Source organism: Dreissena polymorpha, chromosome 4 (assembly GCF_020536995.1).
Source record: "Dreissena polymorpha isolate Duluth1 chromosome 4, UMN_Dpol_1.0, whole genome shotgun sequence".
In the NCBI taxonomy this organism is placed as follows: Eukaryota; Metazoa; Mollusca; class Bivalvia; order Myida; family Dreissenidae; genus Dreissena; species Dreissena polymorpha.
Genome location: NC_068358.1, coordinates 69,502,697 through 69,519,591, shown reverse-complemented (window position 1 = coordinate 69,519,591; position 16,895 = coordinate 69,502,697). Strand labels below are relative to the sequence as shown.

The 16,895-nt window shown below is 36.9% G+C and overlaps 1 protein-coding gene across 1 annotated transcript in view; it reads left to right on the top strand.

Moving 5' to 3' along the window:
- The window catches only part of LOC127876365 (ectonucleoside triphosphate diphosphohydrolase 3-like), a 31,910-nt gene extending 15,587 nt beyond the window's left edge, over nucleotides 1–16,323 (top strand). Inside the window, exons 6-7 of the mRNA XM_052421543.1 lie at nucleotides 14,237–14,396; nucleotides 15,760–16,323. Of these exons, the coding sequence (XP_052277503.1) occupies nucleotides 14,237–14,396; nucleotides 15,760–15,839 (240 nt within the window). The 3' untranslated portion in view covers nucleotides 15,840–16,323. The remainder of the gene's footprint in view (nucleotides 1–14,236; nucleotides 14,397–15,759) is intronic.
- The last annotated feature ends 572 nt before the right edge of the window (nucleotides 16,324–16,895 follow it).

The following is a 16,895-nucleotide window of genomic DNA, read 5'->3' as shown; positions in this document are numbered from 1 at the left end:
CGGTTTACACATTTTGCTTTATCTGATGAAATATTTTCTTGTTTCATCGGCGAGTAGAACACTAAAAGCATAAACCTTTAATGTTGCCGATTTTCATAACCGATCTTTCCTCCGATTACATGAATGTTAATAACATGTTAATATTGGCTAATAAACATTATTAATTATAGATATTGGATGCGTAGCAGATACAATCGGAAAATTGAGACAATACAAAACGTTTTCTGTTTTGCTCTGTTAATATATTATTCACAAACACGAAAATTCCAGTTATTCCTTCGGGTCTACTTGCGGGAAATGTTCTCAGCCTGTCATGTGATAACCGTGGGTTAAATAGTTCGCACGCTCGTGGATGCAAGCTTGCCATCTGTGCTGGGAACATTGCTATTACGGTTACTATAGGTCATCGTTGACGTATGTAATTAGGAGATTTCGAAATTAAACCGCAGTCTAGATCTCCTTGTTTATGAATTGAACGTTTCTCGGAGCATTGGCCGCTGCATATTCCTGGCTTTGTCATGTTCGTACTTTCCGTACCAGTACAAATATATAATAGACAATTAACCTACATTACACAAAGAGACGGAAAGTTATATCCTGTATTGTAACGTATACCATGTCTGTTGGTATAATGTGATAGGAGACAAATCAGTAATTGCACGCACTAAAATTTGTAGATTTGTTTACTGTAGAGTATCGATTTGATGAAATGACAAAGGTTGTAAAAGCACAACGTGTTCGTGTCTAGATAGTTAAACAAGCGTTGCTGTTTTGCATTTTATTTGGTCGCTTGCAAACAACTAAGGTTAATAGTGGGGTTCTGAAAATCAATCTGCAAGAGTACTACTGTTCACAACTATTGTTCGCAAGAGAGTAAACTTTACATAACTGTTTTGCATATGACAAAAGTCCACTGTGTGCTTTGTTATATAATCGCGTAACACAGCGCTCCTAAAAGATCACAGGAGCATGTCGGCCAATAGATGCGTTCGCGAAGACGCAGCGGGACCTTAATATCAGCCGATTTCCTTATCGGTTCAACGGGAGAAAACCCGTTAACTCAATATCTGTGCTACTAAGTGATCAATAGAACCGTAATTTCATTATCAAATGCAAAGCAAATATTGATAGAAATATCTTTAATCTGTATATGCATATAAATTCCATTTCATTATTGTTTCATAATGATAATGTTTTTAGAAAGATCTTTGCTCAATCGTTCGGGGAAGCATAATGGACTATCGATAAACGTTGATAACAAAGTTTTGCTTTCAAGATGAGAAAATTAAAGCTACCAAAATAGTATTAGTCTAGTAGGAACTAAGGTGCACGGTGCATGGTTGGAAGGTTTTTTTCTTTTATGCAGATGATGTTCTTTATTGTATTTGTTTAAAAAAAATCCCAAGAATAATTTTATACCCACGGGTCTAAATCCAATATGGCCGCCAAGATGGCCGATACAAATGCTAGGAAATACCTTTTTTCACAAATGACACAAACAATATATATTTTCCATGTTTTGGTAAGCTTTTCAATTTAACCAATTGAGAGAATATTATTCTTTTTATATAAATATTTTGTTGTGTGAAATATTATAAAAGTAATGAAAAATATGTACAAGTGAATATGATCATTTATTGTGATATATAAACCAAGAAAAGTGTGTAAGGTAAATGACAAATATAAAGGAAAAATTAATGCCTAATGTGCATATCAAGATATTTCAGATATACTAGTTTTTTTGTTATGTTAAAGTATTAGGATTTTTTATACGTTTAGGTGCATGCAAATTGTTTTTAAACATAAAATACATTTCTCTTAATTATAATAGTAAAAAATAAAGATAAGAAATCATTTATCAACAAAGGGCATAACAATCCCCCACATTGAGCTTTGTTATTAATAGGGGCTCATGCTGCATAATTATAATGTTTTATTTTAAAATGTTGATGAAAATCTTCAAAGTCTAGGGTAAAAGATTATGTTTGTTAACCAAGATGCATAACTGGGGGGGGGGGGGGGGGGGGGGCACACAATTTGTTCCATAAAACAAATGCGGGGGGGGGGGGCGGCCACAAGAAGTCAGTGTACAATGAACGGTCATATATCAATACGTTTACACTTAATAGAGGTGATTTCAACATAAAGAAGTAAATATAAAACGCTATCTGTTAATGATGTTTAATTTTTATTTAAAAATGTAATTGACATTTAACAGTACAACAAGTAACACATACACTGTGGCTCCACATGGTAGGGGGCTTGCAGCTAAATTAAACCACACTGAGCTGGTAGGTGGACTCTAACAGTCATCTTCATGACGAGTTCTGAAAATAAAAAAAGAGAGAGTATATAGAAATGTAAAATTCAGTTGAATTAACTATGCAAACATTTTATTTCAAAATATACATAAATACTGTTGGTCTGATCAATATTTCAAATACCATATACATGTATTATCATAGCATGATAAAATGTGAATGTTATTAGTAAAAAATGCAAAAGTTGAAAAAAGTGAACAAAACATTTGATAAAATTCAATTTTAACTAGAAATGGCGCGGCAGAGGCCGACGCGTATCCCCACGCCGCATGTTTGACCCAGGGGCGCCCCAGGGTTGTTAATGGGGCCATGCATAGTTGAGATTGACCGTATTGTCATAAGAGAAGCTCAGTATCAATTAGAAGTGAATCGGTGTAGAAATGAAGAAATTATAGTAAAAGGCAATTTTGGGTGGGCGTGGCCTATGTCGGCGGGGCGCCCCAGGGTTGGTAATGGGGCCATACATAGTTGAGATTGGCCGTATTGTCATAAGAGAGGTTCAGTATCAATTTGATGTAAATCGGTGTAGAAATGAAGAAATTATAGTAAAAGACAATTTTGGGTGGGCGTGGCCTATGTTAGCGGGGCGCCCCAGGATTGATTATGGGGCCATGCATAGTTGAGATTGACTGTATTGTCATAAAAGAGGTTCAGTATCAATTTGAAGTGAATCGGTGTAGAAATGAAGAAATTATAGTAAAAGGCAATTTTGGGTGGGCGTGGCCTATGTGGGCGGGGCGCCCCAGGGTTGGTAATGGGGCCATGCATAGATGAGATTAACCGTATTGTCATAAGAGAGGTTTAGTATCAATTTGAAGTGAATCGGTGTAGAAATGAAGAAATTATAGTAAAAGGCAATTTTGGGTGGTCTTGGCCTATGTGGGTGGGGCGCCCCAGGGTTCGTAATGGGACCATGCATAGCTGAGATTGACCGTATTGTCATAAGAGAGGTTCAGTATCAATTTGAAGTGAATCGGTGTAGAAATGAAGAAATTATAGTAAAAGGCAATTTTAGGTGGGCGTGGCCTATGTGGGCGGGGCGCCCCAGGGTTGGTAATGGGGCCATGCATAGTTGAGATTGACCGTATTGTCATAAGACAGGTTCAGTATCAATTTGAAGACAATCGGTATAGAAATGAAGAAATTATAGTAAAATAACCTAAAAAATGAGTAAAAATCTCTGACCCGGCCCCACCCCAACCCCCATAACGTTTTACCCAGGGGTCAGATCAAAATTCCAAAAAGTTCACCGTCGCACATATGCTCATAGCTACCATGTGTGCAAGTTTCAAGGTTCTAGTGCTAATAGTGTAGGAGGAGCAGGTGGCCAGGACGGACGGACAGACGGACATAACCACAATATCCCCACTTTTTCTCCGAAAAGCTCGGGGATAATGAAATTAATATCTACAAGGTGTATACAGAGCGGAACAGGCATACAATGTATATCATTGTATGGGCTTTATTTATTGTACTATTAATATAAAGAAATTTGTAAATAAATTTACTCTCAATCTTTTTGTTCCTATATTACTTCAATACGTTAGAGTTAAACAACTTAAACATACTGAAAAACTTAGCGCAATAAACGCATTATAATACAATTTAAAAATAAATTCTTACCTTAGACTCGACAACTTTGGCTCAGAATAAGACTCTGTGTTTTTTGGTTTGTTGAATAGACCAAAAAAATCGATCCAGTGTTGTTGCCTTTCGCTTCATTTGTATGGAGACAATGTGTGTGTGAATGTCAGAGTTTATTTACAGGTGTCGCTGCGTCTTCACGACAGCCTTATGTGCCGACCTGCCCCTGTGACCTGTCAGGGGAAAATATTTTAATTTTGAACCAAAGTAGGTCAAATTTACCCCAACTGCTCGGGTTTTCGCCAAAGGTTTATTATTATTATTATTATTACTATTTTTAATACAAATACACCAGTGCACAGTGGCCAATGAGACCTTATCGTTCACTGGTATTAAATAAAAAAATAAAACAGGAGGAGAATTATATTACAATTATAAAAAAACGTTAAGCATAGTAGACCCGTTATAATATAAAATAGATAAATGATTAGGAATATCTTTCGTTAAGTGTGCAAATTTTGTCCTATTATAACCATAATTAGTATTGTTATCATCATTATCATTATCCCCAACATCATAAACATCACTAACATTAACATAACCATCATTCTCATCATAACCATTATTATTATCATTTTTATAATTATTATTATTTATGATTTTTTGTTATAAGTTTGTTTACGAAATTGAGTGTGATTTTATAGAGCTCTCCGCTCCAGAAGAGATATTAGTGGGGGTTCGAGCGGGATACAGGAAACGCCCCACTTCCAGAGGCGTTCCTGGTTCTTTAAAGTGCCCGGTGTAGAACACCGATACACTGCACCCCCGTTTAACGTCCCTCGCGGAAGACATGTTAGTCAGTTAGGTTAGGATTAACAGTATTAGTTAAACAATTTAAACACACACACACTAATAACCAGATATATGACCAGTGAGTGAAAATCTAGCATATTGCAGAGTAGGTATACAGCTTCTTTCCTTAATTAGACTGTTTCCTCGTCGCCCATATATATCAAATATCATGCACTATAAACCAGATAATATGAAGAATATAAGAGAGCATGCGATAAACAAGAGAAAAAACGCCACCGTTGGTTTGGTTTGGTTTGGTTTGCATTCATGGGTAAATTAGAATTTCCTAACTTATTCATTTAACACTCCTGTCATATAACGGGCTCTGTTTAAACTACACTACGGGAAAGCATCATCTACACTACAGTAGGGAAAACAACAATAAAAACCGTCACCATTCTTTTTTTGGTTATGATGGGTGGGTCATTTCAACAGAGCCAGAGTGCACGGACAAGTTGGTATTTCGCCAGGCGCGCCCTACTAGCCCTGCCGACACGCTCCACCCAACATGTTTTGATAGTGTGGATATGGGAAAAGTTTACTTGTCATATTTATTTACAACATTATTTACAACTATAGGGGTTGCACTGTGAGAAAATGCGATTTGCCCACGTGCGCACTTAATATCTTCCGATACTGCGTGGACGTATGTTGTCTGTGTACTTTCCCCTGCCTTCGTGGTCGGTGGCTGTTTACAGCTTGAGAGAAGGAAAAAGAGGGTCTCGCGGAACCCTGGATTGTGTTATCTAGAGCGATATTTGGTTTTAAAAGAAGGATTAGAGCTTATCCATAGTGGTCGAGAAAGGCCGAGTGACATATGTATTAAGGGGAATGTACCCTCCCGTCGAAAAAAGGCTGAGTGACCTGCGTGTTGGGGAAAACTTACCCTTCCGTCGTTTTAGCATTGTGTGTTGTTGGTGTTGTACTGAGATTCCAATTCTCATTTGAGTTTATTTCAGCTATTATGTTTATATCTGGTTTCGATTTTGTGAGGGCTATACTGTAGCCTGGTGATCACAATGTGATATCGTAATTCTCACGAAAATCAATTCCAGTCGTTTGGGAGTGGGTTTTAGTATATGGATCATACATTGCTATTTATCATGTTTAATTGTAAATTGAATCTATTCCAGCTGATATGTAGTATCTGGTTTCAATTATGTGAGGGCTATACTGTAGCCTGATGATCACAATGTGATATCGTAATTCTCACAAAAAATTATTCCAGACATTTGATAGTGTTGTTCTGGGTTATGATTAGACAATATACAGGTTATATTAGTCTATGACTGTTTTGCCCCTTCATGTATATTCATCCTGATTACCTATTTACTGGGGTTGTAGTGTGTCGAGGTGTGTCTAGATAGTTTGAGTTTTATTTGGTAGGTCATTTGAGAACTAGTGGCACGGGCACGGGCACGCGGTTTCTAATCACGCTTTGTAGGGTACACGTGTGACAAAAAGGGTACCCTTCCGTCGTTGTATTATAGATTGTTGTTGTTGTTGTTCTACTGTGTTTTAGCGTGGCTGCCCGTTCCCGTTCACGGCGTCCTCACAGGGCGCAGCCCAAGAGGCCCCGATGACACTCGTCGCTGTGGCCCTTCGGTTACACCCTGTGAGGGGGTAACTAAGGCCAGGTGCAGTCCGAGCTGGCCCGGAAGAGAGGACCGTTAACACTCGTTGAACGGCCCGTCGTCCGTGCCCGCCCGGGGACACCCTTCAAGGCCATAGTTCATGGTATTGTTTTCATTGCTGTAAATGCATACGTCAGTAAACGCGATGTGTTTGGATGTACATGTACGTGATTTAATTAGTATATTTATATTTTATCAAGGTACCCCGTGTCTCGCAAAAATTTGAAAACATGTTGTCTTACAATAGAGCTGATCCCGCTCGGCGGCATTAGCAGTAGACCGCGATCAATCACAGTATTTTTCTTTGTACGCTGCTAGTACCCCTGCACTTAATTCTAGGCGTTGTACAGTATATGCCGGACATACAAAAAAGAGATGTTCGAACGTATTTGGAATGTTACATTGCGGGCAGTTGACAGGTTTGTAATAGTCCCCATGCAGTCGTGACACCCTCAGCCTCAGGCGTTTGTATGCTCTATCTTCCCGTTTAATGGGGCTGTAGATGTTGATCGTATGACTAGGGTTATTAAATAGCGGAAAATCATGATCTGCACAGTAAATTGACCATCGGTGGTCCTGTACGTTATAAATTTTCTGATTAATTATTGCGATCAGTTCGCGTGCGCTAGGGAGTAGGTTTGAAAGTAGACCCTCATGTGATCCTAACTTAGCGAGTTGGTCAGCATGCTCGTTTCCCAAAATACCTACGTGGCACGGAATCCAAATAAATTTAATTGAGATGTTTTTAGTTGTTAATTTAGTAATTTTCTTTAACACTGAATATATTAAGTCTGGTCGCGATCTGGATGTACCTGCTTTTAACGCCTGCAAAGCGCTGAGTGAATCAGATATAATTACGTAATTAAAAAGTTCTTGCGTTTCTAATTCGTTCAGCCAAGTTAGCGCGCTGTTTATTATGGCTAATTCACATGTGAATATAGTCAGGTGTTTTGTGTATTTTACTTTACTGTGATGGATGACAGTATTTTGAGTGTTATATACTACATATGCGGCGCCGGCTAATTTGTGTTCGTCATTTTTGCTTCCATCGGTATATATTTGGATGTAATTAGAGTAGTTATTTGTTATATGAGTTTGGGCTATAGAACCGTTTTTGGGGTCGTTGTCGGATTTTTTTATCAGAGTTGTTAGTTGCAAGTCGATGTCAGGTCTGGAGAGTGAGCTAAGGCTAAAGTAACTGGGTGCTTGTGTTATAATTTTGTCAGTTTTATAGTAACTGCCTAACGTACGCACTTTCTGTGCATACGGAAGTCCGAATCGCTTTTTATGTTGCAGTTTGTTTAATAGTTAGTCGCTAGCAGAGTGGTATGCGATGCTACCGTAGTTTATTTTTGCCCAAATAGTGGCTTTATATATGCGCATGAGGTTTTTTTTGTCAGTTCCCCAGTTGTGTCTTTGGATTGCTTTTAGAAAATTAAGGTCCTTTTGACATCTAGTAATTAAGTTAAATATGTGGTCTTTCCATGTTAGTTGTTTATCGAATGTCATTCCTAGGAACGTAATGTTATCGAGGAACGTAAGTGGTATTTCGCATAGCGTGAGTTGCGGGATTTCGTTATATATTTTTGATTTGCGTGTACTAGCAGGGAATAAAATGGCTTGAGTTTTTGTTGGATTTATAAGAAAATCCATAATTTTTGCTCCAGTTTTCAATCGCAGTTAGAGCCGCTTGTATTTTCTAAATGGCTAAAGTCGGTGATTTAGATGCGGCCCATATCGCGCTGTCATCTACGAAGAGTGATAATTGTATTTGGTCGTTACAGTTTTTAGAGTTTTGCTCCTTTATTGCTGTTTCAAGCGTGTTCATAGCAATTGAAAAAATTATCGGCGACAGTACACTACCTTGGGGGCAACCATTAACAGTTTCCACAGTCTCGGAGGTTTCACTGTTTAATCTCACCTTAATTTTACGGGTTTTAAGGAACGCTGCTAGCCATTTAAGCATGGTGCCCTCTATTCCTAATTCATAAAGAAGCTGAATGGCACGCTCATTCCATAATTTATCAAAGGCAGCCGTGAGATCCAAAAAAACGGCTGCCACTGTCTGACCGAGAAGTTGTGCTTTTTTATATCGGCTTCTAAGCGGACTATATGATCTTCGCAAGAATGGTTTGATCTGCAGCCTTATTGAACTTGAGCAATCTTGTTGTGTACGCGCAGAGTCTCGGTTTTATCATTTTCTGCATAAGTTTGGTAAAGGTAGAGGTAAGTGAGATGGGTCGATATGAAGCTGGGGAGTCTTTTGGTTTATTTGCTTTTATGATTGGAATAATTATTGCCTCTTTCCATTGGTCGGGAAGAGTACCTTCGGCCCAAGATTTATTGAAGAGAGTAATTAGTTCTTGTTTCGCGGATATCGGCAATTGTTTTAGAATTTTGTAATTAATGTTATCGTCGCCCGGTGCGCCATTTTTGCAAGTTAGGAGAGCCGCTTCGAGTTCAAACAGACTAAATGGAGCATTGTATTTGTGGATTTTGCCCTGGTCGGTAGATTGTAGCCAGTCAGGGAATTCATTTTTAAGAACTTGTTTTCTTGCAATAAATGTTTCAGAGTAACCTTCGTCACTGCTTATGTTTTGATAATGCTGGACCAGAGCCGAGGCTTTATCTGCATTAGTCAAAAGAATTTGGTTATTTACGCGGAAAATAGGTGTTATAGTTGGAGGTCTGCCTTGCATACGACTTACATGATCCCATAGTTCTTTGCTAGTTGTTTTATATGAAAGGTTATTACAAAATTCATTCCAACTATCTGTTTTTGCCTTTTTAATTACCTGTTTGACTCTTATGCGGGCTTCTCTTAATTTTTCATACTTAGGTCCTGTTTTGATGCGGATACATTTGTTCCTACATTTTTCGCGATATCTAATGGCGTCATCGCATTCCTGATTCCACCATGGATCTGAGCGTTTAATTTTTTTGGGTTTGTTGTTTACAACAGGGATGGAATTATCAAGCGCTGTCTTAAGTTTGGTCACATAAGTTTTAAAGTGGGTATTGATATCAGTGTAATCTTGATTGTGGGTGAATTCGTTATCACACTGAGTTTTAAAGTTATTCCATTGCTCAGGTGAGGCCTTGTTAGTTTTCCATTTGTGTTGTGTGGACGGAAGGGTATTTTGTATTTTAAGCTTAAGGTTTATTATTATCGGAAGATGGTCACTGCCGAAGGAATTATCAATTACGTTGAATTCGCTTACTTGTTGGAGGTGGGATGAAATAAGGGCAAGGTCGATCGCGCTATCACGGTGATCTTCGCGGTCAGCCAGTCTCGTTACTTGGCCGTCGTTAATGAAGTTAATGCTGTTATCATTAAGAAATTTCAAGAAATTTTCGGCATGATCGTCACATCGTGGGTCGCCCTCAGGGTTCCAACAGGGGTGCTTTAAGTTGAAATCTCCAACAATAATATTACTATTTCTGTATGTCATTTTTGAAATATTTTAGAATATTTTTTGGTGGTATTATCTTTAGTTTGTGCATATACGCATTGAATACGGTATGATTGGTGTTTAGTCATGTAAAGTGTGATGGCACATGATTCAATGGGGCTTTCTTGGTTGACTTCTATTTCAGTAAAAGGTATGCCCTCTTTTACGTAAATTGCTACTCCAGTGCCTATCATTTGTCTCTTTGTTTAGACCTAACTGGTGGTTGGTACCCTTTGAGTTGAACTTGTCGGTGAGTGCTTTTGAAGTTGGTTTCCTGTAGGCAGATTACATGTACTTCGTGTTTGTTAATATAATTGTGTAATTCGTACATTTTTTCATTTTGTTTTCCTATCCCTCGGGCGTTCCACGACATGACGGTTAGGTTTGTTAGGTTATAATTATGTTCAGTCGCAGACATTTTAGGGCTTTATGATGTTAAATGCCTCTAGGAAGTATGAATTATTTCTTTATCTAGTTAATACAACTGCCTAATAGTAACCGTAAATGTTCCTGGCGAAGGCCGGAAAAGGGGGGCGCCTGTGTGCCATGCTCCGTGATTTGGCTGGTATGGAGACAATGCCGTGATACCTGTATTATATACCGCAAGAAAAGTTTCTCTATCTAATGTTCCCATGTTTATTACATCTGACAATACAGTGTTAATTGGTATACTTGACATCAAAACAAGGTTCAAGATCATCCAGACGCTTATTTAGTGTACATGACAGACGCATAATGTTACCCAGACGCTACAAATATCTGCCGAAAAGAGAGCATATCGCACTAAAGAGATTCTTGCGACGGTGATAATCGAGTCTTAACGTACAACAGGTGACCCCCTGTGGATAGTAGGCAGTAAGGTTGGAAGGGGCACGTCTTCTGTCGGAAATCGAGTAAATCGGAACATCTGGCCAACTTTGTTTCACACAAAAAAAATACTTACATGAAAAAAAGAAGGCTTTAACGGCTGGGGTGGGGCACGTGCCCCTCGTGCCCCCCGGTAAATCCGTGCCTGAGATGGCTGCCGACATGGTTGCCCATAAACCTATAAAATACTTTATTTTCACATAAACACGGTTATGCCAAAAGTTGCATACTCTTGAAAGTTATTATGTTGAATGAGTTGTTTTTATTTTCAAAAGATCTTGCCTTAATTTAAAAATTGAGCAATCGAATGCGATTCTACGAATATTTATTTATCCCTTAATGTACAAAAACATGCATGATACAACCACTGTCAATTTGGAAATGTGAGCAGCTTTTTAAGTTATAACATGGTGAAGTTTTGAAACCAAAGAATTTCAAACCAGTTGAAAACATGCGGACCTTAATACGTTGTGTTAAAAATCGGCGCAGCGGACCGCTTATTTTGCCTTTATGAAGCATTTTTTTTTATATCAGTAATGACATTGAGCAGTTGTTTTTAACTCATTCAAACTGTAGCATCAACTTAGATATTGGTTTATAACCGACCTTCTAGATATGTTTGCATTTCCCAAAAGAGCGAGAGTCAATGCCAAGGAGGTGGCGCTTAGAACAGAAAATGGCACCAATGCATGAGGCATCATTCGATCGACATATAACAATATTATATCCACATGACTAAATGTTGGTACCTGTTTTTCATTAATCCTCAACAAAAAATAGTTGTCCAAAAAATGCACAGAACATACAGACTTTCCTTTCGAATAACCGAGTTTTTTCTAAACAATTCACCCTTTCAGTGAAACAGTCCCAAGCATCCTGAATAAAAAAGAATGTTCACTATATGACCAAAACGTGTAATTACCTATACACCCAATAACTGAATCCTTAATAAAAAAAATGTCATGCATCTTTTCTTAAATAAGATAATGTAGGTAAAAAACATGCTGCTTCTCTCGGGCAAGATGAGTTTCATACACTTTCTTAAATGGTTATTTTACGAAATAGCACGATTAAGCGAATCATAATTGAGTAGTTGGTACAAAACAGTTGAAAAAACTTTGCAAAACAATTTTATCATAGAGAGAAAACATCATTGATTGAAAAAAAAGAACGATACTAAAGCATATATAACCATATATTTCGTGTTTACCAAGTTCGTTTTGTTTTTTTACGAGCAGATTTGCCATATAAATACGTTTATATTCATGTTTGGACCTTATAACATATATAGGCCATTGTTGAAAAGTTGTCGATGATAATTAAAGGTAACACAATACTTAAAATTTACTAGTACTCGGCCAATCAGGTAAGCGTTCGTCAGTATCATCGTGTACACCGGCACAGAGGTTAAGTGAGCTTTTTTGGCATATGCTATAAGCATGCCTCCGAATATCGTTCTTACGGGCTTTTTAAGTCGTGGGATCAAGACATCTTGCTTGAGAAAATGAATGAGTAAGTCGCAGGAACAACATACCTACTCTGGTAACGACATAAAAAGTCGTTTCAACGAAACTAGTAGGTCGTGGTAACGACATAGCTTGACAATCAGAACATTAGTAATTTGTTTAACGTATGTATATAACGACTCATACAAGAAATGACTCTGTATGATATGAAAAGGATAGGCTCGTGCATCTAAATGCTTTTCAAACTGATTGGTCGTTACCACGGGTTAGTTATCTAATAATAAGGGTAAGAAATATCATTACCACAACTAATAAAGCTGTTCCCGTGAGTCAGCTATGTGATTACCACTACTAGGGTACTCGTCCCCGAAACTTGCTTGATTTTTCAACAATTTCCGTGGAACTATAAGTATGTCAAAACATTATTCATTCGACGTGTCTTTTATCTGCAAATTATTAAGTTCACTATTATATCACAGCGTTTTCCCACATTATTAAGTTCACTATTATATCACAGCGTTATTTATTACACCGTAGCTGTTTTGTTCTTAAAGACAGACATAAAGAAATACATAGAATCTTCCATTCTAGTAATTCAACATAACTGTTGAACATTACACGGTCATAATTGCTAATATATCAATACTTGGCATGTTTGAAAGATACAGAATTTCCCGTTGTTGAGTATTAAGCATGTAATGTTCTTATAAGCACAGTTTGATTGTTAACAGTTTGGAAAAGTTTGGTACGAAAGTGATCGATTACAAGTTGCAATAGTGTTTACAATTACAACGTAACTTAATATACCAAAGAGGGGATCTTTTGAATAATCTTGTAGATTTTTCTGCACCAAATTTGGCTATACACGAACATGACATCTCAAACAAGATAAGCTTTACACGCAAAGGACTTTCTGTAAAAATAGGGGACGCAGCACGCCGCTAATCAGAGACAGTGCTGAGAAATATAATTGTCTCTATAAACGAGACATAAAGAGTCAAAATATCAACCAACAATAGATCGATCAACCTATTTGTAAAATCTAGTTTCTTCATCCAACAAATGTGGAGGAAATTTTTAACAGTCAAAGTTTTTTTTTTAATAACACGGATATTATCCGTCACCATAGTTTTCGTTATACGTTAAAATGAGGTTCAAGGACAAATTTCCATGTTTATCGTTGCAACCACATGATGTGTATATTGTATACATGTCATGTTTTCGAGCATAAGAAAGCCTGGAAACAGTATGGAAACGGTAATACCAACTCGTGATGAATCTTAAAGCTCTCTTCTACCATGTGTGTACACTGAATTTCGCCTCATCATTATTCCGGATAAGAAAAAACAAATATAACGTATTCTTGAAGTCCTACACAAATAATCATGGTAATTGTTGTTTTTGATGTGTCACAGTGCATTTAAATATTAACATTGTATAATCATTTAAAAACGATCCCCCTTCTAATCGGTATGTTATCAAGACCAGTATTGTTATAATCAGTATGTGTCATAGGCATTCGACACGCACATGTTCACATTAATATATCGGGTACGTTCTTCGTTAACCGCGTTATTCATATTTGGTCATTTTTAAGTCGAAAGAATGTGTTATCTCGAAGTGGTGTTTTCCTGATCTCTTACCATTCATAATTAGGTACGCGGTTCAATAATTGATTTTAGATGCCATGATACCATTAAATACTTAAATTTTATAAAAAGTAATTGAAACTTTGGTTATCAGTTAAGTTAAAAGTAAACTACTATAATGTCTTAATAATTTTTTTGTCTCAACTGGTGTTTGACTAAACAAAACGAATTTTTCGCAGTTACTGTTTAATTGGTTGTCCAGAATATTCTACCATACTTTTAAGTCTGCATTCAGATTGGATATCAGAATTTTCTTCAAAAAAGTGTAATAAAGCCGCCTTTTCAATAAAAAGAATTCGCGCCAAAATTGACTGAAGCATTTTCGAAGAACAAAAGACGATACCAGTATGATCGACCCCCTGTTTCAGTTAGATTGAATTACATAGTTGGTCAATAATTTTGCAATTTCAGAGTCTCAGTTACGTCGTTGATACACTTCGCGTGTCGCCCAAGTTCGCGTCCCGGAACTGCCAGGACGGTCTCTACATCCCGCTATTGATGGCCGCTCTGGGGTTCAAACCTGCTACCCAGAACGTATATGTGGCTGACAGTATCAACCAGTCGTCTATCGGTGGGTTGTGAGATATGTATTTAAATATTAGTGCATGTTTACTTATTCAAAAGCAGTTACCACGCTAAATAGGCAAAACACGTAATACTTCTTATAACTGAAAAACAACACAAAAACATTCCAACAGCAATCGCACCCACACTAAAATAGAACAACAACCTAGCACCATGAAACCACACATCATGAAATAGCAAAACCATATCAGCAACCACGCAACCAAAACATCACAACAGCATCGCTGTCACTACTTTTTTTTAAATTGCTTCCGTTGCATTCACTTCTTTGCTGCTATTGCTGCTACTGCTTCTTCTGCGCAAACATCGCTATCGCTGCGGGTATTTATGCTCTTCTCTAACATTACTTCTCAAAATCAACGAAAAATTCGTACAATATTTCGTGAAATAAGGCTAAACAATTAAAAATCATTGTTCCTTATGGCCATTGTCGAAATTTCAACGCCAGATGTGGTCTGGTAAAATAGATGTTTGTGGATACAAAATGATCGTTTTTATTATGGTTTTAACATGGTACCATTTTAGTGTTTGAGTGTCGTATCAATAGATATATTCGAAGGAAATTAACATGGAATTAATTGTGGTCACAAATAAATAAAAACGAGCATTTTGCATCTACAAAAATCAATGTAATCATACCACATCTAGCGTTGAAATTGTGGCTATTGCTATAAGGAACTCTGATTGTTTAGGTGTCAACTTTATTTTACGAAATACTTACGAAATTTTCGTTGATTTTGAGCGTTATAGAGACTTTAGGTAATAATCATGCTATTTCTACTACTGCTATCACTACGGTTATGACTAATCACGCACACAAACGAACAACTCATTTTGAAAATCGAAAATAAATCACAACGCTCTCCTTCTTGAAATGAACTGACAAAAAATTACTATAAATGAATTTTGTGTGTATGAATGTCATTAAATAATCCCCTGAATGCCATTTAATTATCTCATTCCAAGACGCTATAATTTCAAGTCCTTTCATCAGAGACTTTTTCAAGTGCACGAACTTTTGCCATAAGGTTAATGTGTTGACTCAAATAGCAGATTCTACGGATTTGGGGACGAATAAACAATTACAAGCTTCAATAATAGCTTTAAGACGAATTAACAACCTCGTTTGAAATTTCATCTCAATCGTTGAGATTTTAAAATGTCAGTGTTGACAATGAAATTGTTATTCTTCCGAGTAAGCGACTTAAATATCCATGAACATCGATGTTTTTTCTTAGTGTAGCATCACATTTGAGGAAAAACTTCTTTCGGAAAAATAATGAAAACGATGGAATTAAACAGGGTGATTGCCATATCTACATATATAATCGTGTCGCGTATATTTTCAGCGTGGAGTCTCGGGGCAATGCTCTACGAAGAGGAGCGGAACCGCTACACGGAACTTGTGCAGCGAAATGGCGGGCCATAAAAGGATATTTGTCAACGGGCTCGATTAAGACACAACATGGCGGTGATTGTAAAAATTGGCAACAAAAACGAATAGAATTTTAACTAGTCAGAGTAACTGAATATTCATTCTTAAACTGTAAATTACAAAAAAATCGGAGGTTAAATAGAAAATGATTGTCTTGCAATTACGTGTTGCTATCTCAAAAGATTTTGACTAAAAACTGAGCCCAGTCCCTTAATTAGGGCGTAGTTATTGTATTAATGTGTGTTTTATGTAACTTTGTGTGTTTTTTTAGCGGGTTAAAAATGCAAATTAGTCATGAGGTTTATTAAATATATCCATAACAACATGCCCGCTTTTCATCGTAGTAAGGGTGCTACTTGCTCATGCTTTAAGAGTCAACCAGCAGTATCATAACTCCCAATAAATATCAAATGTTTTTTGTGATGAACTCTGTTTGTCATAGAGACACCTTAATAAATCTCACATATATGTTTCCGCATCACGCTTACGTTTTTATTCCCTTTTTTTTCACCACTAGTTATAGACGTATCGACATCAATGACGGAAACGTTCTAAATGCCCATTCAAGAAGCTGAAGATCAGCATTTATAAGGCTGTGCACAATTACAACAATTAATCACCCACTCCATTCGTATTCATTAAAGACAACTTTGTCTTTTTTATCTGTAATTTCGTTCAATTGTACAAGGTTGAAGAATAGAGATTAATTACCTTTTTCAGACCATCAATTAAGTCAATGAGAAAATGATTTTTTACGATTTTATTCAATACAATACTATTAACATACATTTAAACAATGTGTGAAAACAAAGTCATATTTACGTGATAATTCATTCGTATGCTAGGAAAATCAATGGTATTATCTGCATTATCTACGCCTTTATATAAACATTAAAACTTTTGGAACAAACATGATATGTGGTTCAGCATTTAAAATATTAATGTAGTCATCTTGCCAATATTATGTAAAGTGTTGATGGTAATTCGACACCTAAGTTTAAATAAGGAGCCCAATTAGTGTAAACTTAACATATTAAGAATATCAGCATA